This window comes from Mercenaria mercenaria, chromosome 3 (assembly GCF_021730395.1).
Source record: "Mercenaria mercenaria strain notata chromosome 3, MADL_Memer_1, whole genome shotgun sequence".
NCBI lineage: Eukaryota > Metazoa > Mollusca > Bivalvia > Venerida > Veneridae > Mercenaria > Mercenaria mercenaria.
This window is the reverse complement of record NC_069363.1, coordinates 9,264,341-9,291,685: the sequence shown is the minus strand read 5'-3', so window position 1 is coordinate 9,291,685 and position 27,345 is coordinate 9,264,341. Positions and strand designations below refer to the sequence as shown.

The window sequence follows — 27,345 nt, the reverse complement described above, 5'->3', positions numbered from 1 at the left end:
CTCAACCTAGATTTTATCAAGGCAATCATTCTGACCAAAATTCATGAAGATCAATTGAAAAATACAGCCTCTATCGCATACACAAGGTTTTTCCTTGATTTGACCTAGTGACCTAGTTTTTGACCCCAGATAACCCATTTTCGAACTCGGCCTAGATTTCATCAAGGTAATCATTCTGACCAATATTCATAAAGATCAATTGAAAAATACAGCCTCTATCGCATACACAAGGTTTTTCTTTGATTTGACCTAGTGACCTAGTTTTTGACCCGAGATGACCCATTTTCGAACTCGGCCTAGATTTCATCAAGGTAATCATTCTGACCAATATTCATAAAGATCAATTGAAAAATACAGCCTCTATCGCATACACAAGGTTTTTCTTTGATTTGACCTAGTGACCTAGTTTTTGACCCGAGATGACCCATTTTCGAAATCGGCCTAGATTTCATCAAGGTTATCATTCTGACCAAAATTCATGAAGAATAATTGAAAAATACAGCCTCTATCGCATACACAAGGTTTTTCTTTGATTTGACCTAGTGACCTAGTTTTTGATCCGAGATGACCCATTTTCGAAATCGGCCTAGATTTCATCAAGGTTATTATTCTGACCAATATTCATGAAGATTAATTGAAAAATACCGCCAGTATCGCATACACAAGGTTTTTCTTTGATTTGACCTAGTGACCTAGTTTTTGACTTGAGATGACCCATTTTCGAACTTGGCCTAGATTTCATCAAGGCAATCATTCTGACCAATATTCATGAAGATCAATTGAAAAATACAGCCTCTATCGCATACACAAGGTTTTTCCTTGATTTGACCTAGTGACCTAGTTTTTGACCCGAGATGACCCATTTTCGAACTCGGCCTAGATTTCATCAAGGTCATCATTCTGACCAATATTCATGAAGATTAATTGAAAAATACAGCCTCTATCGCATACACAAGGTTTTTCTTTGATTTGACCTAGTGACCTAGTTTTTGATCTGAGATGACCCATTTTCGAACTTGGTCTAGATTTCATCAAGGCAATCATTCTGACCAATATTCATGAAGATCAATTGAAAAATACAGCCTCTATCGCATACACAAGGTTTTTCCTTGATTTGACCTAGTGACCTAGTTTTTGACCCAAGATGACCCATTTTCGAACTCGGCCTAGATTTCATCAAGGTTATCATTCTGACCAATACTCATGAAGATTAATTGAAAAATACAGCCTCTATCGCATACACAAGGTTTTTCTTTGATTTGACCTAGTGACCTAGTTTTTGACCCGAGATGACCCATTTTCGAACTCGGCCTAGATTTCATCAAGGTTATCATTCTGACCAATATTCATGAAGATTAATTGAAAAATACAGCCTCTATCGCATACACGAGCTAAATGTTGACAGACAGACGACAGACGACGGACGACAGACGCCGGACATCGAGCGATCAGAAAAACTCACCTGAGCATTGCTCAGGTGACCTAAAAAGGGCTGCACAAAGGGGTCAAACTTTCAGAGAGTTCAACACCTTTAGAAACTCACACTTTTTAAACAAGAGCACTGCCTTGCAGGTGCAGATGCTCATCTGATTTTTTTGTCTCTGTATAATAGAAATATTGTCCTACCAACGATTTTCTAAGATGATAGTTTAGGAGAAATGCTGACCTAAACACAAGTTTTAACCAAAACATCTGATTTTCGAAGTCCAAAAGGGGCCATAATTCTTGCAAAAAGCAGGATGGAGTTATGTTTCTTGCTGTACAGGGTCAGCTTATGATGGTGAACCAGTGTTGCAAGTTTTAAAGCAAAAGCTTTGATAGTTTAGGAGAAAAGCTGACCTAAACATAAAACTTAACCAGCCAACGCCGATCAAGTGATGACAATAACTCGTTTTTTTTATTTTTAAATCAGATGAGCTAAAAACTGTTTCATTTCTTTGTTTTGATGCATTTGCAATAATGGCCTAGTGTTGAAATTTCACGTTACTAGGTTTAACTTATTTTTATGCACTTGTTTAAAACAGTTTATTTTTATCTATTACAAATGGCATTCATTTTAAAAGGAGGACAACTTTTTGAGGAAAATTTAAGTATCTAGTCATATAAGGCTATTATGGTAAAACATGTTTTAGACATGTAGATTGTTGGAAAATACGCTGTCAGTTTACCAAATATTTCTGTGGTTTGGTAGTCCATTGAAATTTTTTGCATGATTGTCTCTTGTTAAACTTTTGACTGCAAAAACATACATTCCAAGAACAGTTTACATTGTATGTGACCTAAATATATTGCCTTAGGTCTAAATTTGTGCCTCATCTATACTCAGTGGGGAGGGGGGTTGGGGGGCGTGGAGGGGCTGGGCTCATCAAATGAGCAAATGAAATAAATCAAGAGATTTGTTTCGGGATTCTGATAATCTCTAAGGATGAGAATGTCTGATGTTAGCAGAGCAGTTGGGCAGATAAGGTAAAATACAACAAATTAAAGACCACAACACTGAGATTGTATGAACCAGAACATGCCAACAATATGCACAATTAACATTCCTGAAGGTTTGACGGAAATCCACAAAATACATAAGAAAAGATGCCGAAATATAGAAATAGACAAATCAAGGGTCATAACTCCAATGAAAATCAATGAACCAGAACATGCCAAAAACATGAACAAACTGGCTTAGCAATGATCATTTATGAGAAGTTTGGTGTAAAACTGCCTTACAGTGTTAAAGGAGTTGCTCAGACAAACTTTGTGACAGACATACAGTACAAAATCGATAAGATTTCCCACAACATGATAATATTCTGGTAAAAAATACCACTTATGCCATTAATTGATGCCATTTTTAATTTCTACTGACTTTAGCTCAGTATTAGCATTCTGCAATACTGGATATTCACTAAAGATTAAACATGAGCTGTCTGTTGACAGCGCCTTCGACTATTCGAAGAACAGATGTAAGTATGGGTTCCTAGTTATATCAGCCAAAATACTTGAAATACTCTTACCTACAGATAGAGACTGTTATAACTAACAAGAGCTCAAAGTTTCAAAGCCACATGTCAAATAGTTTTGACTCCAAAAAGGGTCATAATTCAGCCAAAATACTTGACAGAGTTATGAACTCTTGTCTACAGATAGAGACTGTTATAATAAACAAGTGATAAAAGTTTCAAAGCCATAATGTCAAATAGTTTACACAAAATATGAACTAGTACGAAAAACTTGACCAAGATTTATAAGTTATAGGGGCCATAATTCAGTCACAATCCTTGACAGAGTTATGTACTCTTGCTAAAACTGGACATGGTGATAGTGCACAAGTGCTGAAAGTTTCAAAGCTATATAATGACAAAAGGTTTTGTCAAAATATGGACTGATACTAAAAACTTAACCAAGATGTGACGCCTACGCCATGGTGTGTACACCGAGTAGGATAGCTCTCCTTATTGTTCGAATAGTCAAGCTAAAAAATTCATATCATCCAATGATATGGTGCTTTGACTTCACAGAATTCTGGTTTGCACTATACCTAAAGATTCAACAAATTATACTCACCACCACCATGAATGTAAGAACCCGGGTGGCTCTCCAAGAGTTATATTTTTCTCCCATCTTATCTGTAATTATACATAACATGTATCTGTGAATATACAGTTTACTTATGTGTGAATGCATGAACAATATAATATATGAGTTATACATTATACATACCGGTACAATATGAAGTATGACTTGTCTGTTTACCTGAAGATCAATACTAGAGGGGGAATTTGCTGAAAGTTTCTTATTATCATTCTCCTGTATGTAAGTTTTTTCACATTTTCATACAGAGCTAAGTTTCATACACGTATTTAATTTCTTTGCAACTATCAACTCTCAATTCAAAAGTAATTAAGAACTACTACCTTCCATACAAGAAAGCCAAACTTAAATCTCATTTTCTTTTTTGTCAAAACTCAAGACAACACAATTTTAATATAATTCTCAAAGTCAATTTTTTTCTGCCTCATATTTGGCACAAAGCATCAGCATGATTGCAGTAACTCTTTATTATACTAAGCCTACTCAAAAATCAAGCAGATATAAACAAGGAATCGGTAAAACCGAATGATGCTCCCTGATGCATATATGCTTGTCCCTATATGGGGAATAACGTATTAGAAATAAAAAAAAAACAAGAGCTGTCTCCGTAGGATGACACATGCCCCCGATGGCACTTTGAATGAATAGTTATGGCCGATGTTAGAGTTTAGGACCTTTGACCTACGGAGCTGGGTCTTGCGCGCGACACATCGTCTTACTGTGTCACACATTCATGCATAGTTATTTTAAAATCCATGCATGAATGACAAAGATATGGACCGGACATGCCCATCAATGCACTATCATGAAAAATGATCTTTAACGTCCAAGTGTGACCTTGACCTTTGAGCTACGGACCTGAGTCTTGTGTGTGACACGTCGTCTTATTGGGGTACACATTCATGCCAAGTTATTTGAAAATCCATCCATCGATGACAAAGATATGGACCGGACACGCCCATCAATGCACTATCCTTTAACGTCTAAGTGTGACCTTGACCTTTGAGCTACGGACCTGGGTCTTGCGCACTGCATGTCGTCTTACTGTGGTACACATTAATGCCAAGTTATTTGAAAATCCATCCATCGATGACAAAGATATGGACCGGTCACGCCCATCAATGCACTATCCTTTAACGTCTAAGTGTGACCTTGACCTTTGAGCTACGGACCTGGGTCTTGCGCACTGCACGTCGTCTTACTGTGGTACACATTCATGCCAAGTTATTTGAAAATCCATCCATCGATGACAAAGATATGGACCGGACACGCCCATCAATGCACTATCCTTTAACGTCTAAGTGTGACCTTGACCTTTGAGCTACGGACCTGGGTCTTGCGCACTGCAGGTTTTCTTACTGTGGTACACATTCACGCCAAGTTATTTGAAAATCCATCCATCGATGACAAAGATATGGACCGGACACGAAAATTGCGGACAGACCGACAGACAGACAGACGGTTCAAAAACTATATGCCTCCCTTCGGGGGCATAAAAAATGGAGATAATAAAAAGAAGAAAAATAACGTATTAGAAAAAAAAATGGAGATAATAAAAAGAAGAGAATTGAATAAGGGGAGATAATTCAAAAACTGAGTAAGGTAGAGTTATGATTCTTTTACACTGCACTTCCCGTCAATGGCCTCTATCATTTCGTGAAGTTTCAATAAAATGTCATTAATACTTATCAAGTAATGCTCCGGACAAGCCTTATTTTGTATATTATAAAGGGAGGTAATTCAAAAACTAGGTAAAGAGTTATGGTTCATTGACACTGCACTTCCCGTCAATGGCCTCTATTAATTTGTGAAGTTTCAATGAAATGACATTAATACTTTTCAAGTAATGCTCTGGACAAGTCTTATTTTGTATAATAAAGGGAGATAATTCAAAAACTAGGTAAGGTAGAGTTATAATTCTTTGACACTGCACTTTGTCTCAATGGCCTCTATGATTATGTGAAGTTTTAATCAAATGCCATTAATACTTTTCAAGTTATACTCCGGACAAAAGTGTGACAGACTGAGGGACAAAGCGGCAACTATATGCTTGCCCTTCGGGGAGCATAAAAATACCTGATTCTCCAAGCACACTTAGGAGAACCATTGATATTCATTGGTGAGGCCACAGTGTTTTAATTTCTTAACCATGCAATGATTTTTGACAGCCCCAAAATACTGTTTCATACACTATTTTAATATGTCCTTATAACAACTGTACTTTTTTAATCAAGGCTAAATGATATTCGGAACTCTCACTGTTAAGACAATATTCGGAGTATTAAATTGAAAACTGAAAGGGAAATGTTTCACATGTTATCTTGAAAATCTATATTGAAGTTTACATAATTTGCATAACAATCTCCATGCCCTATACAATGACTGCAAAATGTATGTGCTATATATTGTGTAAATTTGATATGGGGTTTTGTTTCTTAATTTGTTATAATTATAATATACCAATCAAATTTGCACTGCTACAAGAAAACATGCTTAATAACTTTTTTGCGAGAATACTGTTTTACAGTGTTTCAAATGCATGAATGTCTTGAAATGGGTTGTCCATTTTTGCTTATAGTAGCAAAAATAAACCCAACACAAATCTTACCCTATCTACATGATTATGAATAAAATCAATGCCAACCCAATGTCTTGAGAGCAATATTTGTGAAATACTGATGTGGGTGTCATAAAATTTCATGAACAAGTTAAGTATAATACGGAAACCTTCAAATATTTAGAACAAAAATGTGTCTCTTTGGCCATTATCAAATTAATGTTGGTGGCTGGTCTTAGTCATCAATTACTTCCATCGTTTTTATTAGCTAACTTTATTTTACTACTAACATCTAGATACACATGTACCATATGAATTGTATCAGGATTTTGGTTACTGAAAAATATTAAAATGTCATAATTATTCACAAGAACATCTATTTTTGTGTTCAAACATTTCTTCATTACAAACATTGTACTGTTCAATATTGGGGGTTTCACAACTGTAACATAGTTACTGGCCGACAAAAGGTCAATAATCTTTCTAGAGTAAACAAAAGGAACGACTATGGTAAACATGGCCTCGAGCATACACACCGAGATTCACAACAATGGAAAAATACATTCTTTACTTTATTTTTTATATAAACTTTGGTCCGATTTACTCAGGTATGAAATAAAATCTTGTGTTGATCAGAGGGCCTTAAATCAAAATTTTTTTCACATTTCAATTAGGGAGAAAAAATACACAGACCAGGAAGTTTTCTATATCCTCTCTACAGAGAGTGAAAAAAGTACATGTGTGTTCCACTTGATAATCTATATATATCAAGGTAAAAGCAGGAACATGCCAAAAATCACATCTCTTACTAATTATTGTAAATGTTACCTTCACCCTATATAAACTAGACTTAATAAATCTTAGAAAATCCTCACCTCCGATAGGAAAGTCTGTGCGCTTTTCTGTGCTCCAACATGTAATAAATATTCATATACATATAATGCTAATCTGAAAATAGAAAGAAAAAGAATTGTTTCTACATATTACTGAAGGTAGTACACTTGGGGTTTTTTTTATCATTTTTATAAAATTTTCAAAAAACATAAATGTTTTATCAAGCATGAAAATCTCACTAAATTCATATATAAATAATCCTACTAATTTAGATTCATGTAAAGAAGTTATTCACCTCTTCTCTGTATTAGTTTCTTTGTTTCTTTTGTCTTCAATAAATTATTGTGGAAACAACTGCCAGAGGAAGAAAAACCTATATGCCCATGCTTATATCAGTTTTTTTTATTACTTTAGAAAGGGACCTTTTAGATTTTTTTTGAAAAGTTCAATTTAGTCTGGGTTCTTGAAGATAAGGACCAAGGTTTCAATGTCAACTGTACTCCATTTCATGCCAATTTCACTGACAAAATTTGCTATCCACAGAGAAATCTAGAAGTACTTAGGAAACAGCCACACCATGTTTTACTCAACTGTAACTCCTATATTCAGGCATCAGATCAAAGTCAAGTAAAAGTTCATTGAACATGGCAGCAGATGTTTAAGTTGCAATAAATGTTCTTTTTCCATTAAAGAAATAAACAAATTTGCCACGTATATTCATATACATGTGTCTTTATTCTAGGGATGATTCATTTATCTTATTCGCTGCAGAAATTTATCAGAACACTTTTTTACTTTCAGTCTTAAGTTAAAAAAATAAATAGTTTCATTAAATCTCATAATTTAGTATCTGGAATTCAAAATACAACAGGGAAAAATATGTGTGAAGTTTCTCCCTATATGCTAGCAACAGAAGTATAAAAGGACAAAACTGAGACACAACATGTATCAATAATTATTTGCTCATTAAAAGTCCTCCCCAGTCTCCTACCAATGTTCTGTAGGAAAACTGTGATATTTATGTACATGATCTCAGCAGAGAGATGAAGAAATAACTCTCTTGGGCCTACACAATCAATAAATCAATATTTATTCATATTTAGCAACTAAGTGCTGAAAACTAGGATTTTTCGCAATGCTATTCTGTGAAAGGAGGAAAAAACACCACTTCAACCTTCTCTACCAGAATTTTCTCAAGTAAATTCAGCCTTGACCTTTAAGTGCATCTGGGAGTGTCTCAAAGATATATATAATCAACATTCCACTGCAAATAATCAGCCATTGCCTTAATCAAAAGTCAGAGACCAGGGTTGTTTTTTTAGATCTATGGCAAACACTTTTTTGATATAACCCTGTCATTAAGCCTTACAGGTCTACGATTTAATACTTTATGGTTGCCACCCTTACGAAAGCATAATTATATACAAGGATGTCAAGAATTAGTAAAATGCAGTATTAAAATCAGGATGTTTTTTTGTCTGCTTGCAAACTAGACTGTCCATGACAAAATTAATAAGATTTTTCTGAATTTGATACCTCACTTGCCCTGTAAAATTTTGAATTTTGCAGGCATTTCATTTAGGTCTATATATATAATTATATATAAATTATATTGAATTCACCTTTACTTCCTGTAAATATCTGGGGTGAAGGTCATTTAACAGCTGATTAAAACTGTACATTTTGATTGGTGGATGAAAAATTCCATACGCTTTTGAATGAAATAGATAATATTTTCTTAAGGGGTCGGGTGTGCAGGTGCTTAGAGCTTTATTGTTAGGCAGTATAATCCATTGCAAGACTCCTGTGGAAATATTAATAGCTTACGTCATAAACGTGAATTTGACTATAAACCTGCCAACTCTGCCACACTGATATGGAGTGACCTCCCTTAAACGATTTACAGTCAACTTGTCCCCTAGTCAATTCATCCCCATTTTGGTCATTTTGTACCTTGATGAATTCAAATTGGTCATTTCATCCCCCATTTTTCAGCCCCTCCTTTTTAGTCTTATTTTTTGTCAAAGTTTCCAAGATTATGATTAATATAATTACATTACATTTTGTTTTGCTAAATACCCGATCATATGTGAAAATAAAAGAGCTCACTGCTGACAATGGGGCACTGCTGTAGATGAGTTAAGGCTTCTTGGATCATGAAGTCGTCAATGGTGCAAGTAGTTAAAGTACCACCTTTAAAGGTTGTTTTAACAATGTATTCTTCCTGGTAATACTTAAGCAAAAGGTTAAATACATAGTCAAATCAGGGCCTGACAAATCCACACATCTGTGAACACATTAAGTAGGAATCTGCTCCAGGTGAATGGAACTTAATGTAGTACTCATCCTGCAGGACAAGCAATTTTTTTTATCAAAAATGTAATAAATCCAATTTTAAAAAAAGCTGTGCAGAAGCCAGACAGCTAAACAATCTTAAATGGAATATGATTTTTGTTCGAAACTCTAAAACCCAATCCCTTTGTTCTTTTCTTAGTGAAATGCAAGACGAGTACAAATTGTAGCAGGATGTATATGAAAATTCTAGGTAGCCATCCTGAAGGACGAGTTGCTTGCAAAGAATTTGTTGAGCCCTGCAAATGATGTGTTTACAGTTTGAGACAAAGAAACACTTTTAAAAACTGGAAAGATTCTGAAGTTGACAACTCTGGGTCCATCTACAATTACATTCTTTTTAATTTTGTTATTAACAATGATAAGGCTATTTGTGTACTTACTTCAAATACTGACAATACAATTCTGACTGATTCCCAATACTCTTATTAAATTTCATCCTATGAAATTTGATGAATACAAGTATTCACTAGATTAGAAAATATTCTCAATATCATGGTCACTGTCACCCTTGATATACTGTAGCAAACAACAGTTGGGATCATCTACTGACCAAAGGTGATCATGTCTAACAACCATAGAACCAAAAGTTACCTGGAAAAAGTTTTCAGTCACTTAGTATGGACTATGGACCATGACATTTGATCCAAAAGGAAAGTGGGTATATCCCAAAGAAAGACCCCGATGCAAAACTTCATGTTTAACAACATTCCTGTGAAGTTTCATATGTATATATAAACACAAGGTCAAACACATTTTCAGATATTAGCGTGACACTAACTTTTAGGCATTCTATACATATTTTGACTAAGTTAAAGACATGCATAACCGTGGTCTTGCTTTGTGAAATCCCAAACAAAACCCTCGGTGCACAACTTCAAATGCCGAGAAACTGATGTCAGACTCCAGGTCAAACACTTTTTGAGACAGGTGCAACACACATGTATGGACAGAGAATTCCTCACAGAAGTCTGTTTGGAGTTATGTTGTTCTTTTAGCCACAAATAAATTAACTAAAGGAATAACATGTACTGTTTCTATTGTTCTCATAGCCACTTATCTACTCTCATGCATGCAAAGAAAAATGGATGCCATCTGATAGAAGTCAAAAGAACAGTCCAATTTTGTGGGGCAGAAAAATTAATGATGGATATGACTTTTTTATTGTTACGTCTGTTTAGGGATTTGAAATACCCTCCGTCACAAGCTGTCTGTAAAACACATAATTATGCACCCCCGGCCCCCTCCCCAAGATGGACAGTCAGAGGCAAGTGGATTATGTAATTTTGTATGCTGTGACACTGACCTCAGGAAAAATCGCACCTAAAGGTAAAAAAGAAAGCATCCAAGCATGATGTTTAAGTTAATGTAATATCCGCATATTTGCTGTGAATTAATATGATACCTTATTATTTATTATTCCCATTTTTAGATCATGATATGTGTAATGAATTAACAGGTGACATAAAGGCCCATTGGGCTGGGTGTTTTGTAGAATGAGCATTTATTGTAATATGTATGTATTGTATATATAACACATGTCAAGTTAATAAAAAAATTTATTTACTTACTTTAAATACTTTGTATCTAGGGGTATAATAAACCAGGGAAGTTGCAAGTTGCACACCTGACCTTGACCACTACAGTTGAGAAATGCACGATTGAAATGGATAAGTATATATTCACATTTGTGATCATGGTTCTTGTAATATAGTTTACCTAGGGGTAGGATATAGCTGGTCTGGTGCCAGTGGTTAAAAGCGGTTAAGCAAAACCATGTAAACAAATGTGAGGCAAAAACCATGTATACAAGGATGCTACTGCCCAAATTTGTTATGAAGATCTATCAAGCAGTTCACAACAAGAAATTCTTTAAAATGGTTTTCTGTTTTGGGCTCCGGCGGCCCTAAAGTGGTCAAGAAGTACCATTTGAACAAATTTAAGCGTAATGCATAAAATGATCTGTGACTTGACCTAGTGTAAGTTCTCCAGAACTTTAAACTTGACCTAGATTTCAAGGAGACAAACATTCTGACAAAGTTTTGACTTGACCTAGTGAAAGATCTCCAAAACTGGTGTAATCCACTTTTAAACTTGACCTAGATTTCAAAGAGACAAACATTCTGACAAAGTTTCGACTTGACCTAAAGTAAGATCTCCAGAACTGGGGTAATCCACTTTTAAACTTGACATAGATTTTAAAGAGACAAACATTCTGACAAAGTTTTGACTTGACCTAACGTAAGATCTCCAGAACTGGGGTAATCCACTTTTAAACTTGACCTAGATTTCAAAGAGACAAACATTCTGACAAAGTTCTGACTTGACTTAATGCAAGATCTCCAGAACTGAGGTAATCCACTTTTAAACTTGACCTAGATTTCATAGAGACAAACATTCTGACAAAGTTTTAAGAGGATCAAATGGAAAATGTGGCCCCCACAGTGTTAACAATGTTTTCAATGATGTGATCTAGTGACAGATGTTTTGGCCTCGAGTATTCCAGTATAGATCTTGATCTATATTTCATACAGACAAACATTTATCAAACAGAAAACCTGGCATATTGAGAGTTAACAAGATTTTTCTAAAATTTAATCTTGTAACCTAGTTAAACTAAGTTTTTTACTGAAGGTAACCAAAATTTGAAAATGACCTACACTTCACAGAGAAAAAAAAAACACTAACAAAGATCAAGAAGAAAATGTGGCTTCTGGAGCATTAACATTTAATAACAAGGTTTTTCTTTAATTTGACCTAATGACCCAGGGGTGACAAAATTTGATTTTGACTTGCTTGTCTGTTTTTACCAAGTTGTTTCTTGCTTGTCTGTAGGACAAAGGGTGTGCCCCCACTGGTACATTTTTTTCAAATAAGGGACAATAATTCAAATGTTTGCAGTCTTAAGGGGGTATAGCCTCAACAAACATTTAATATAAAGGATTCATTTTTCTAGGCCATATACTTTTTGAGCTATGAGCATCACAAACAAAAAATCCACTATTTTGGCTATGTCAAGGGCCGTAACTCTGTAATTAGCGCTAAAATCTAAAGAAGAATGCCAAGTGTACAAGGTCACATCATGATAAAGACTCATGCATGGTTTCATGAATTCACATCAAATACTTTTTGAGTTAGGCACGTCATTAGGTGAAAATGTGCATTTTTACTATTTCAGGGGCAATAACTTTGAAATAGGGAGTGGAGCCAGACGAAAAATAGGAGGTGTGCAAGTTCCTATCATGATAAAGACTCATGCAAAGGTTCATCAATTTATATGAAATATTTTTTCAGCTAGACGCATCACAAGGTGAAAATGAGCACTTTTGACTATTTTAGGGGCCATAACTCTGGAAATAGGGGGCAGAGCCAAAAAATTGGAGGTGCACAAGTTTATATCATAATAAAGACTCATGCAAGGTTTCATCAATTTATATCAAATACTTTTTGAGCTACGCGTGTCACAAACTTTTTTCAGACGGATGGACGCACGGTCAAGACCAAATCTATTTACCCCTTCCAATGAGTGGTGAAATTCTTCCTCTCCGTTTGGGCTTTGGGACAAGCTGGGCAAGTTGGACAATTGACGACCTAGTTTAAAACCTCCAGTAGCCCAGTTCGATAGAGACAAACATTCCAACAAAGTTTTATGAAGATAAAGTAATAAATTAAATGTTAACTGAGAGTTAGCAACACTTTTCTATAAGTTTTAATACCTACTTAAAGTGACATAATTTTTGCTCTCAAATAACCCAGTTTCATACCAGAACTAGATTTCACCGAGACAAATATTCTGACAAAGTTTTATGAAGATAAGGTAGAAAATGTGGCCTCTAATGTATAAACAAGGTTATCCCACTATAAATTGACCTAGTGGCCTAATTTTAGTTCCCCGATGACCCAGTTAAGAAATCCTGCAAGACTGTATTGGAGGAAACATTCTGAACAGGTTTCATTAAGACTAGCTGGGCCAAAATTTGACCTCTACAGTGTTAAAAGTAATATTGTTGACAAAGGACGACTATGGATGACAGACAAAGAGCAATCCCAATAGCTCACCTTGAGCATAAAAAATACATATTCTAGTATGTGTTTGTGGGAATAATAACATAGTATACTGAGAAACAATATCAAGAAAAAGTTGGCAGCAGTGGGGGTTGGGTGGAGGCAGGATTAGACAGTAGGATGATGATGTGATAAAAGGTAGTATCAAGAAACACAAGAACTATATGCGGAAAAAAAATTATGGGGGTGTTGTAATGTTGAGGGTAATGTGGGCAGGAGCTTGAGAGAACTGGTAGAGGGACACCCAATTATTTCTTGAATTTGGGCCAGCAGTTTCAGATTTGAAAAGTTCTCCACATAGCCATATAGAGAAAACCAGCCATGCACCAGGCAGCCATGCTATTTTTGCAAATCAATGTATGACTTGAAGATGTTTGGTACATGATCTTCCAGAACCACTGTCAAATTAAATGAAATTGGGCCAAAGGTTTCAGCAGAGATTTTTTTAAAAGTTTCTCCTTTTGGTTCTGCATGGATGACCTAGATTTGAAGGAATCTGAAATAGGACCACCCAAAAAATATTCCTGTGATATTTGGTTGAAACTAGCCTAGAGGTTTAAGAGGATAATTTTTTATATTCTTTAAAGAAACTGTGAATGACGGACAGACGACAGACATCCATCGATCTATAAAGCTCACTATGAGCACTGTATGCTCGGGTGAGCTAAAAAGGGCCTTAGTTGGAATTAAATTAAATTCAGCAAAGTTTCCTTGAAAGCCAAGGGTTGTGAAGTGCAGACAAGTAAAACAGACTTCACAAAATATTCAAGACTGTCTGATATGTCAAGAAACTTTCAAGCAGGTCTGGTAACTTATGGCAAAGTCCCGGACCTCATGTTAGACATGTACAAAAGCTACCATACATTAAAAAGCTGGAAAGAAATTGTTTCCCTTCACAAACAAGAGCTGTCACTATTAGTGACAAATGCCCCCAAAGCATGCCCAAATATGCTACAGTTGTCTGCACAAAATATGCCAAAATAGTTCAGGCATGAATCATTTTGTGACCTTGATCTGAGAGACCCGGGTCATAAGCGTGACACACCTTCTCAGTATGGTTAACATTTGTGTCAAATTATTTTCAAATCCCTTGATAAATGACAAGAGTTATGGACCAGACAAGAAACGGACCATGTTAACCTTTGGCTTCTAAGTGTGACCTTGACCTTGCAGCTTGATTTAATCATATTTCATTGCTTCTGAACACATAATACAAAGAACATATACACAATGGGTAACAAAAGCAAATGGGATGGGCTACAAGTTATTACAACATTAGAATTCAGCCGTTCCCCTTGCAGCTAGGGATCTGGGTATTACGCACAACATGTTGTCTCATTAGTTGGGAACAATTAGTGCCAAGTTATTCTAAAATCTCTTCATTGACGGCTCAGTTATGGACCAGACAAGGAACAGACCATGTTAACCTTTAACCTCTAAGTGTGACCTTGGCCTTAGCGCTAGGGATCTGGATCTTGCGCATGACACGTCATCTTATTATGGGGAACATTTATGCAAAGTAATTTCAAAATCCCGTAATAATGAATGGCAGAGTTATGAACCAGACACGAAACAGACCCTGTTAACATTAAAATTTTAAGTGTGGTCTTGACCTTGGAGCTAGGGGTCTGGGTCGTGTGCATGACATATCATCTCATTATGGTAAACATTTATAGTTATTTCAAAATCCCTTCATGGATGGCAGAGTTATGGAACGGACACGAAACAGACCCTGTTAACCTTTGACCTTTAAGTGTGACCTTGACCTTGGAGCTAGGGGTCTTGGTCTTGCGCATAACACATCGTCTCATTATGGTGAACATTAATGCAAAGTTAATCCATTTATGGATGGCAAGTGTTACAGCCCGGACAAGAATTTACGCCCGGAACCACAGGGCAATTTTAATATGCCCACCTTTGAGGGGCATAAAAAGTAACAAATTTCTGTTTGTGTTTACTTTCCAATGAGAATCTGTTTTGCATAAAACTACATCATCTGGAACTAGAGATGCTTTTGAGAAAAGCGCATGTCTCCCACAACTGCCAATATGTAAAATGTCTAGTTTCTTTAGATGGTTTAGACGAGTGGATCCAATTATATGGTCTGGATGAGTGGATCCAATCAGTAATTCAAGGGCCATAAATCAAAAGTGCTTGGGTGGATTTGGCTAGTTATTGAACTTGGCTAAGGTCTTTTGTTCAAGTTTAGTGAAGATCGGATGAGAAATGTTGGATTTAGAGAGCGGACAAGAGTAAAAAGGCGGATTTTTCGGTAATTCAAGGGCCGTAACTCCATAATGCCTAGACCGACTTGGCTAGTTATCAAACCTGGCCGAGGTCTCATGGTCAAACACATTTTGTTCAAGTTTGGTGAAGATTGGATGAGAAATGTTCGATTTAGAGTGCGGACAAGAGTAAAACTGCCAATTTTTCGATAATTCAAGGGCCGTAACTCCAAAATGCCTGGACCGATTTGGCTAGTTAGAGAACTTTGCTGAGGTCTCATGGTCAAACACATTTTATTCAAGTTTGGTGAAGATCGGATGAGAAATGTTGGACATAGAGTGCGGATAAGAGTAAAACTGCCAATTTTTCGATAATTCAAGGGCCGTAACTCCAAAATGCCTGGACCGATTTGGCTAGTTATCGAACTTGGCTGAGGTCTCATGGCCAAACACATTTTGTTCAAGTTTGGTGAAGATCAGATGAGAAATGTTTGAATTAGAGTGCGGACAAGAGTAAAAAGGCCGATTTTTGGTAATTCAAGGGCCATATCTCCAAGACGCCTGGACCGATTTGGCTAGTTATCGAACTTGGCCGAGCTTTTATGGTCAAACACATTTTGTTCAAGTTTGGTGAAAATTGGATGAGAAATGTTCGACTTAGAGTGCGGACAAGCTTTGTGACAGACACACACACACACAGACTGGAGTAAATCAATATTTCTCCCACACCACTGTGTGGTGGGAGACATAATAACTTGTATATGAACTGAAAAAATGTCATTCAAAATTTCATTCTTTCTTACATTTATCATATCTTTGGTGGAGTGGCCTGTCTAGCAGGCAAATAATACTTACAGAGATTGGGCACTTATATCAATTCCTACATGAAGTAATAAATTACAATAGAATATAAACTTAGATGCATATAGATGCAGACGAGGTGATATTATACAATGTTTAACAAGAGCACCACCTGTGGATGCCATTGCTCATCTGCAAATGTAGATATATGCATAGAGCTCCAAATTTGGCTACCCCTATCGGGCCTCAGTCACACGGCAGCATGTCAATACATGCGATCAGCTGTTTAGACGGAGTAGAGGCTATGACTAAGTACTGCAAGTGCTGGGCAATATGAAAGAAAAGTTATATAGTTCAGATTTTTTAAGTACAAAAAGGGCCATAATTCTAACAAAATGCAGGTAAAAGTTATGGTTCTTGGTCACTTTCACACTCAATGATGATAAACAAGCGCGCAGTTTCAAAGCTGTAGCTCTTACTGTTTAGGGGAAAAAGTGGACCTAAAGTATGGCAGATAAAATAAGCCAAGCCTTGGAAACAAGTATAAAGGCTACTGTACAATCAACGATTTAGATACGACTGTATTATACAGGCTATTAGCCTTACAAATTTGGCTTATCAGGATGACTTATTTTATTATCCGTTAATCGTTGAATCATGAGCCCTGATTGGCTCGAATGTCTCTCTGGTAGTCGGTCACATCGGTATTTCTTCACAGTATAATTTTCACTAATGTAGTACTCCACTAAATTAAATTAACGTGAGGAGGTATTGTTCATGAGATGCTTTGTGATACTTATGAAGCTGCTATTATTATTGTTATTTTAATTAACTGTTGTCATCTCTAACAGGACAGCGACAGTCATAAGTTATCATGCAGTCCCAAAACGTCCTTTTATTTGGACTAACAGGCTATAGGCTATAGCAAATTTGGTTTATACTTATTACACATTTGGCTAGTGTGAAATGTATTTTGCTACCGGTATGTATCCGAATAAATATAATTTCATTGCCTGAACAAAACTAAAGGGAGGTAATCAACAAAACAACACATTTCTTCCTTTCAGACCTTTGTCAACAACGAACACGTTTTACACTACACGTAACTTAATCGAATAAGATAGGCCCATGCTTACAAAACTGACATAACAGTACAATAAATCTAGAAAATGACATAAAATTAAATAAGTTTCAAACAAGTCCGATAACACGGAATAAAATGAATCCAACCCGATCAATCCGCAGGTGGAAAATCATTGGCTGAAAACGAGTGCTGAAAATTATTTGCATACGAGTATATAATTGTGCATGCGGTAAAACAGTAGCAGTGTTAAATCGAAGAAACAAAATGTGACTTACTTTTCTCTAGCTTGTGCATCTGAAGGGACCGACGATCCCTTTCCTTTCGCATACATGCTTTAAGATGCTTTGTCAAGCACCTGTCAAACCATTGAAGATGACACTGACCCTATTGTCATGGCAACTTTATAGCGGCTGCATTTTAAAAACAGTTTTCATTGGTTCCTATAATTAGCTCGGCCTTGGGTTATGTGAAACGGATTTGTACACAAAAAATGTAGTTCGAAAAGTGGGAAATCCGAGGTTACGGCTCGCTACGTTCACAGGGACGTAGATCTATACTGAGGCTATGGGAGGGAGAGCGTTATGTATGTGTAAACCTACTTATAAAAATGCTAGATTGAGTTGGCCAATGTTTTATTTGACCGTTTAATGTTTTATGTAGATTTTTCTAATTAGTGAAATGATTAGTTTCGTCAAAATATATTTTTATTAGAGCCATAGATAGATCTGCGGAGAAAGACATTTTGGGTTTGAATACTATATGATAGAGCTCTTCGAAGATTTTACTATCAAAAAACACAAAACAAAAGAAAAAACATGTACACAGATCTTATTTCATAGATAACCTAAACTTCTGCATGTTCCGGCTCAGCCTGAACTGGGATCACGATTTAAACGTGCGTATCTGCTGTGCCGGGATAGATAAAGAGGATGATCTATTTTGAAACAGGGATGCGATTATTCAAGATACGATACGATACAATACAATAAGTTTTATTTGGAGTCGGCACAACGTTACAGAATAAGATACAACTAACCCGATCCTGTAAATAACAATCACAGTTTACTTCATATTTTGCCAAATTGAATGAAAATATCAACAGGATCGACCAGTGTCAGTGATTACGAGTCACTGACAAAGCATTAAAGTCCGTTTTAATTATTTCGGTGTCAACAAAATCGTTTTTCCTTCAATAAACCAGTAAATTGTACATATTGATAAGTAATGTACAAGTAATGAAGTATAAAACAGGAAACTACGTTTTGTACCAACATTCCGCTACCCATTAAGCATCCGTCCCTGACTGAGACTGTCCGACTTCACAATTCGCACTAACTTGGTATTCTAACTAATTGAAAATAATGACCCGCACGAGATTTCGTGCGGCGATCAAATATTATGTTGCTTAATTAATATGTATTTTAAAGATCTTGTTCAAATCTGTAAACAGAGTATTTATTATTATTTACAAAAATAAAGAGAAAAGAAATAAGATGTGCCAGTCCAAACCGAAATATTACTAGACTAGATACACGTGCGGTTTTCTGTCCGAATTATCTATGGTCTTTCTTCTTAAAACTACTGACAGTTACTTCTGATTTACTTTTCTAAGGTATATGAATATTGATTTTTCAATTTTGCTACAGTTGGTGACAATGGGCCATGACTTTAAGATCTAGAATCCGATGCCCTCATTTGCTGCCCTGTCGCCTAAGAGTGTGTATTATTGGGCTGTATTAGCTGGTAAACTCAATAGATTGGGGATCTAGACACTGATCAGATGGATGATTCTATTTATCAACGGGGAAAGTGGTTATTGGAAAAAGTAAACAACGTAAGCTATTTGTCGTCTGTATCAAAAGATAAAAGAAGTCTACAGTCTTCGTTTTGTAACTAAGGTAGCAAAAAATTATTCGACGACAAAAACAATAAAATAGATAACTTTAGTAGTATCCTCTACTAATTTTATGATAAAAATAAGAAACATTGACCCCTTTACCGTATTTGAAGCATTTTCGTTAATTTACGGAATGCACTTACGGAAGTATCCGAAACACAGAAAATGATATACATGAAGTCGCAAATTTGCCCTGACATCGTTTAACAAATTTAATCAAATTCCTGTACAATTCATGTAAAATCATGTATAAGACTGTATATATGGCCGTGTGTAATAAATAAGTAGTATTAAATACAAAATATATATCATGTTTCCCTCTTAGCGAACATAAATTTTGTATTTTGACCAAGATCTTGAAAGCTATGAAAAAAAGAACTCTTTTTTTTTTTTTCTCTTGTTGATCGAATCATTTAGAACTTGGCAAATATTAGAATCACTCAGCTTCAGCTTTAGACTAGAAAGTTTTCAATTCTGAATCAGACAGAAAAATAGGCATAGACACACTCAGTCAACATTAATTAGATCTACAGCTGAATAATAAAAATACTAATTAATAATAATAATAATAATAATAATAATAAAATGATTTTGAAAGTTAGACTAATAGTTCCTTAGTTCCCCCCCCCCCCCCCCGCCCCAACTTGAACTTCTGTCCCTAAATTCTGCATCCACAATTGCTGTAAATGTGCCTATTTAACTAAATTAGTATTTTACATACTCATTATACTAGGCAGGCTGCTTTCTCAACGGGAAAAATGTATATCCAAATCGAGGCTCGAATCCGAGTCAAGATGCTCTTGATACGTCTGCAGTAAACGCAGTCGGTAAGTTAATCCGTCAGTATAGGAAGCCTAGTCTGCAAGCAGGAACGGGGTTTGTTAAATCGCCACACGTCCTACCGTTTTGTTGTTTTCACTAATTGATCTAACAGGACGGACTTGGTCGCATATATTCAGTAACTTTTTTTTTATATTACCGGAACGCAAATTCCGTTAAAGAAGGAATGCTATTATTTTAACAGAAATTCTTTCAACATGGTTGCGTAGGAGTATATTCGACCTTAGACGAAAAGTCGAAGGTCAAGAAATGTGGAACATGACCATCAAGTCAGAAAGAAAACAATATAAATATCTACCGCATTCGATATGGCTTGTTATAATTGCTGCAATACATGTATATATATATATGTAACCTAAGTTCTGTTAAAGGTAGATCTAAGTTTTCATGTTGTATATTTCCTGGAAAATAGACTTTCAGACTTCGACATCAATCAAAATATCAACTAGCAAAGAAAATTAGATGCTCTCCTTTTTATGTATATCCGTCCGCAATGTCCATCTGTCCGTTCTGTATTTTTCACACTAGATCTACGCTTATATTGATAATATCTCAGTTCTGTCGAGTTACGGTTACTGTTTTCCAGCCATACTACAGATAAAGAGGATGGTTTTTATTTATTTCAGTGTAAATTAAGATCGTTCAAAATGTTTTTCATCAAGTAAAAAACGAAAAATATATTTTCAAAAGCTGCGTAGTCATGAGTAAACATTTAAGATCAAGTGTGTTCTTCAGTGAATAACATGTAAAATTTCCATTTGTTCGTGACTTTTCAATGGTTTTGACCAAATTTTGCAAATTTTGCAGTTCCAAGCCACAGAAAAATAATTAAGGGGAGCAGTGGTCTAGGGATTGATATGTCGACCGCTCAACCAAGGGATCGTGGGTTCGAGCACCACTTAGGTCACGACCACACAGGTCTTCAGATCTATATGTCACCACTACTGTTTTTTTTCCCGAAGAAGCAGACTCGAGAGAGGTTCAGTTAAGCTTGCAGCTTTCATCACAATCGATGTAAAAGAAATTGGTGCTCTATATTTAACAAATAATCAAGGGGTGGTTTACCACGGCTCAGAGTTCAGATGCGTAGGAACTGAACCACGAGTTTAACCGAATGGTTAAATACTGAAGAGTTCGAACGATGAACCGTGGTAAATTTAAGAAATACTGTATCTCATTTTGTGATTTGCCGTTGAATAAAATCATTGGAGTTCAGATGCGAAGGAATTATATCACGAGGACGAAGCCCGAGTGACATGATAATACACATTTGAACGACAAACAATGATTTTATTCGAGAGCAAATCACTAAATTAGATATATTATTTCTATTCTAACACGTTACCAAGGAATTTTAAGTACATTCTTGACGACATTCATCAAATATTTGCCTGTTTTCTGTTGGTTTCTTTTCCAGCGCGCCGCTATGCCGTTTAACGCTATAACGTAATAATTATGACGTCAGAAAAATTAATCGTTGTATAATAACACACAATTTCCAGTCTTCTAATTGACGTCATAATGCTCTCTTACCGGTACGCGCGTCAACCTTAGTTTGTTTATCACAGAATATACAGAGCTTGATCTTCTTTGTTTAACTGAAATCAAATCGAGCCATGTTAGAACTGTGAAATTATCAGATGTACTAATATCACGGTTGCATACCACGTGACTTATTAGCTAAGGTTGCGAGTAAAATCGAACAATGCTGAGATTTATTCAAACAAGAGGCCCAAGTCGCTCACCTGAGGCCGACTTTGACCTAATTAGATCTTGCTTGTGACAAAGTATTAAATTGAAAAAAAGAATTAAAAATTTAGACTTTTTAGCTATACAAACTTGGGAGAGGACCATATTATTATGCTACATACCAAGTTTGATGAAGATCCATCAATCAGTTCATGAAAAGAAGTTGTTTAAAAGGAATTTATATTTTTTGTTCTAGCGGGCTCTAAAAGGGGCCAAATGCCCTCATTTGAACAAACTTGGGAGAGAACCATATAATGATGCCACAGACCAAGTTTAATGAAGATCCATCAAGCGGTTCATGAGAAGAAGTACCAAGGTATTTCTATTTTTAGCCCTTTACAGCCCCTAAAAGGGGACAAGAGCCCCCATTTTAACAAACTTGAGAAAGGACCTTATAATGATGCTACAGACCAAGTTTGATGAAAATCCACCAAACAGTTCATGAGAAGTCGTTTAAAGGTTTTTCTATTTTTAGCTCTAGCAGCCCCTAAAAAGGCCAAATGCCCCCATTTGAACAAAAATTGGAGAGGACCATATAATGAAGCTACAGTCCAAGTTTGATGAAGATTAATCAAGTGGTTCATGATAAGAGGTCGTTTAAAAGTATTTCTATTTTTAGTTCTAGCGACTCCTAAAAGGGGCCAAGTGCCCCCATTTCAACAAATTTGTGAGCGGACCTTATAATGATGCTACAGACCAAGTTTGATGAAGATCCATTAAGCGGTTCATGAGAAGGTGTTTAAAGTTTCTTCTATTTTTAGCTCTAGCAGCCCCTAAAAGGGGTCAAGTGCCCCCATTTGAACAAACTTAGGAGAGGACCATATAACAATGCTACAGACCAAGTTTGATGAAGATCCATCAAGCAGATCATGAGAAAAAAATAAGCCGTTTCAAGGTTTTTCTATTTTTAGCTCTAGCGGCCCTGAAAAGGGGCCACGTGCCCCCATTTGAACACATTTGGGAGAGGACTTTATAAGAATGCTACAGACCAAGTTTGATGAAGATCCATCAAGCGGTTCATGAGAAGAAATCATTTCAAGGTTTTTCTATTTTTAGCTCTAGAGGTCCCTTAAAGGGGCTAAGTGCCCCCATTTTAACAAATTTGGGGAAGGACCTTATAATTATGCTACGGACCAAGTTTGATGAAGATCCATCAAGCAGTTCATGAGAAGAAATCGTTTAAAGGTTTTTCTATTTTTAGCTCTAGCGGCCCCTAAAAGGTGCCAAGTGCCCCCATTTGAACAAATTTGAAAGAGTACCTTATAATGATGCTACAGACCAAGTCTGATGAAGATCCATTTAGCGGTTCATGAGAAAGTGTTTAAAGTTTTTTCTATTTTTAGCTCTAGTAGCCCCTAAAAGGGGCCAAGTGCCCCTATTTGAACAAACTTGGGAGAGGACCATATAACAATGCTACAGACCAAGTCTGATGAAGATCCATCAAGCAGATCGTGAGAAAAAAATAAGTCGTTTCAAGGTTTTTCTATTTTTAGCTCTAGCGGCCCCGGAAAGGGGCCACATGCCCCCATTTGAACAAATTTGGGAGAGGACTTTATAAGAATACTACAGACCAAGTTTGAAGAAGATCCATCAAGCAGTTCATGAGAAGAAATCATTTCAATATTTTTCTATTTTTAGCTCTAGAGGTCCCTTAAAGGGGCTAAGTGCTCCCATTTTAACAAATTTGGGGAAGGACCTTATAATTATGCTACAGACCAAGTTTGATAAAGATCCATCAAGCAGTTCATGAGAAGAAGTCGTTTAAAGGTTTTTCTATTTTTAGCTCTAGCGGTCCCTAAAAGGAGCCAGGTGCCCCCATTTGAACAAATTTGCAAGAGTTCCTTATAATGATGCTACAGACCCTCTAGTAGCCCCTAAAAGGGGCCAAGTGCCCCCATTTGAACAAACGTGGTAGAGGACCATATAACAATGCTACAGACCAAGTCTGATGAAGATCCATCAAGCAGATCATGAGAAAAAAATAAGTCGTTTCAAGGTTTTTCTATTTTTAGCTCTAGCGGCCCTGAAAAGGGGTCACGTGCCCCCATTTGAACACATTTGGGAGAGGACTTTATAAGAATGCTACAGACCAAGTTTGATGAAGATCCATCATGCGGTTCATGAGAAGAAATCAGTTCAAGGTTTTTCTATTTTTAGCTCTAGAGGTCCCTAAAAGGGGCTAAGTGCCCCCATTTTAACAAATTTGGGGAAGGACTTTATAATTATGCTACAGACCAAGTTTGATGAAGATCCATCAAGCAGTTCATGAGAAAAAGTCGTTTAAAGGTTTTTTCTATTTTTAGCTCTAGTGGCCCATAAAAGGTGCCAAGTGCCCCCATTTGAACAAATTTGAAAGAGTACCTTATAATGATGCTACAGACCAAGTCTGATGAAGATCCATCAAGCAGTCCATGAGAAGAAGCCCTTTAAAGGTTTTTCTATTTTTAGCTCTAGCGGCCCCTTAAAGGGGCCAAATGCCCTCATTTGAACAAAATTGAAAGAGGACCTTATAATGATGCTACAGACCAAGTTTGATGAAGATCCATCGAGCGTTTCATGAGGAGAGGTCGTTTCAAGGCTTTTCTATTTTTAACTCTAGCGGTCCCTAAAAGGGGCTAAGTGCTCCCATTTGAACAAATTTTGGAGAGGACCTTATAATGATGCTACAGACCAGGTTTGATGAAGATCCATCAAGCGGTTCATGAGAAGAAGTCGTTTAAAGGTTTTTCTATTTTTAGCTCTAGCAGACCCTAAAAGGGGCCAAGTGCCCCCATTTGAACAAACTTGAATGAGGGCCTTATAACGATGCTACAGACCAAGTCTGATGAAGATCCATCAAAAAGGAAGCCGAGTGCGTAAGTCTTCCCTAGCCTCTCTACAAGCCCTATGCATTGCCTTCTCGTGGCGACACATAGATACTGAGCTCCCTGCGGCCTCAGGCAGAACTGTATAGGACTCAAATGAGGTTTTTTGGTACGTGGCATTTCCTGTTTGATATTTGTCTTTGTTTTTTGGGACCATCAGACCCATCCTAGAGTATGGCTCCTCAGCTTGGATAACAGCGGCCAAGACAAATCAGCAGAGGTTAGACAAGGTGCAAATTCAGGCTCTCAGAATCACCACCGGAGCACTGAAATCAACACCCATTAAGGCCATGGAAGATGCTGCTGCCATCCCTCAACTTGCCAAGAGAAGCGAGTCCAAAACCCTGGCACAAACCTGCCAATACCAATACCTGCCAGATCTTCCCATGAAAGCCAAACTTGAAGGGCTTACAAAAAATCATTTAAAAAGAAGCAGCTTTGTACACGAAGCCAGGAAGCTCAACAAAACCTTTGCAGAGCATCTTTGACAACTCACTACTCTTTTCACTGTTCAAGATCTACCAGAACCGTGGAAACATGAGCAATCCAACCTGACTATACATACCAATGATCCTGGTATTACCCCCTGTTACTTCAGATGAAACGGCTAAGCTATCCTTTACACAGGCCATGATCCAAGACACATACCCGTCAGAGACATGGACACAGGTGTACACAGACGGCTCAGCCTCAGCTGCAATAAAAGACGGAATAGCTGGCATCTTCATACTGCATACCTCGGGAAGATCGAGACAAATAGTATTCCAACCGGAAGGCACTGTACCAACTATAGAGCAGATTAAACTCACTGAGGAGTCTCCAGGGAGCTGCGCCAACGTGGTTATCTTTACGGATGCTCTGTCAGTTCTCCAAGCACTGGAAAATTCCAAACAAACATCCATCTCTAGGGCACTATTCAGCCTATGCAAAACAAGAGTTGTGTCCTTACAATGGATACCTGCACACTATGATGTACCTGGAAATGTGAATGCAGACAGATTAGCCAAGCTTGGAGCTACAGATAACCAGGCAAAATGCCATTACTCAAGAGGAGAAGGTGACAATGATCAAAGCACTGACAAAGCCTAGGCCAACCAAGGATGACTACCACCTACTAGACAGATGGGAACAAGTCATCAACTTTAGGCTTCGCACAGGACATAGCGGGTTAAATGCCCACATGTGCACAAAGCTTAAGTTGTCTCCTTCTCTGATGCGCACCTGTGGCCTGGAGCAGCAAACTGCTGAGCACATTCTGCAGGGATGTCCACGTCTGGAGAACCAAAGGAAAAGTGTGTAGCCAAACAGCACCCCAGTGAAAATCAATGTGCACGGCAAGATGACCTGAAGAAGACGGCATCCTTCATTGCTGGATCAGGGGTGACGGTGTAGGCGGTGAACGCCAAGAAGAAGGTTTTTCTATTTTTAGCTATAGCGGCCCCTAAAAGGGGCCAAATGCCCCCATTTGAACAAACTTGATAGAGCCCCTCACCAGTATGCTACCGACCAAATTTGGTATTAATCTGACCAGTAGTTTCAGAGTAGACCCAGCTAGCAAAATATATGGGACCCATATGGGGCCCTTATTGTTTTCTATGTGGGGCCCACATAGGCTGCCAATAAGGGACCCACATGGGATTTGCAAACGGGATTGGCATGGGTCCCACATGAGCTTCAATATAGGAGCCAAATGGGTCCAGTATGGGATCCACATGACACCTACATGGGCAATCTATATGGGCCCCACATGGGCTGCCAATAAGGGACCCACATGGGATTTGCAAACGGGATTGGCATGGGTCCCACATGGGCTTCAAGGAACATTGCGGAAATGTATGACATAAAAATATGAACAAGAAATTTCCAGTAAAAGACGAGATTAACCTGAAAATAAAAATGTATTCAAAATCTTTAAACAATAATTCATTAGTGTACTTGCCTTCAAATAAGAAATTCTATTACATATGATAAATAACGAGTAAATTTGTAATGATTTTTGTTTTGCTGTGTGTTGTGTTGAATTTTCCAGTTTTCTACGGAAAGAACGCGCGCAAAATTTCGTACTCTTGTGAGATTTTGCGTTAGTATTAAATTATTTTATTTATTTTAAATTTAAATCAAATAAGACAGTTGTACCTGTCATTTTTTTTAAATATAACGTTATATGACTTAAAATAAATTTTATTTTAAAAACAAATAAAAAGAACTGTAAATACGAAAATTGTACGGAAAATTCCTTTCGATGTGGGTCCCATATGGGTGCAAAACTTGATCAATTACCAAAATTCGTATTAAAAGGATGATAACTGATGAAAATTTACACTGATGAACCGAGCAGAAAATAAACATATGGCAAACATATTGTATTTGCTCCAAGGGCTATAGACATGGGCCCCATATGGGCCCGATGTGGGCAAATAATTACATATGGGTCCCATATGGGACCAATATTAATCTGCCCACATGGGCCTACCCGTATACAGCCCATAAAG

At 36.9% G+C, this 27,345-nt stretch overlaps 1 protein-coding gene across 7 annotated transcripts in view; it reads right to left on the bottom strand.

Moving 5' to 3' along the window:
* The window catches only part of LOC123525476 (single-stranded DNA-binding protein 3-like), a 77,608-nt gene extending 59,705 nt beyond the window's left edge, over nt 1-17,903 (bottom strand). For all 7 annotated transcript variants that reach the window (XM_045304547.2, XM_045304550.2, XM_045304549.2 and 4 more), the window contains exons 1-3: nt 17,779-17,903; nt 7,018-7,090; nt 3,559-3,620 (exon numbers count right to left, since the gene is read on the bottom strand). In XM_045304547.2, coding sequence (XP_045160482.1) covers nt 3,559-3,620; nt 7,018-7,090; nt 17,779-17,834 — 191 coding nt within the window. In that variant the 5' untranslated portion in view covers nt 17,835-17,903. The remainder of the gene's footprint in view (nt 1-3,558; nt 3,621-7,017; nt 7,091-17,778) is intronic.
* Nucleotides 17,904-27,345: the final 9,442 nt, after the last annotated feature.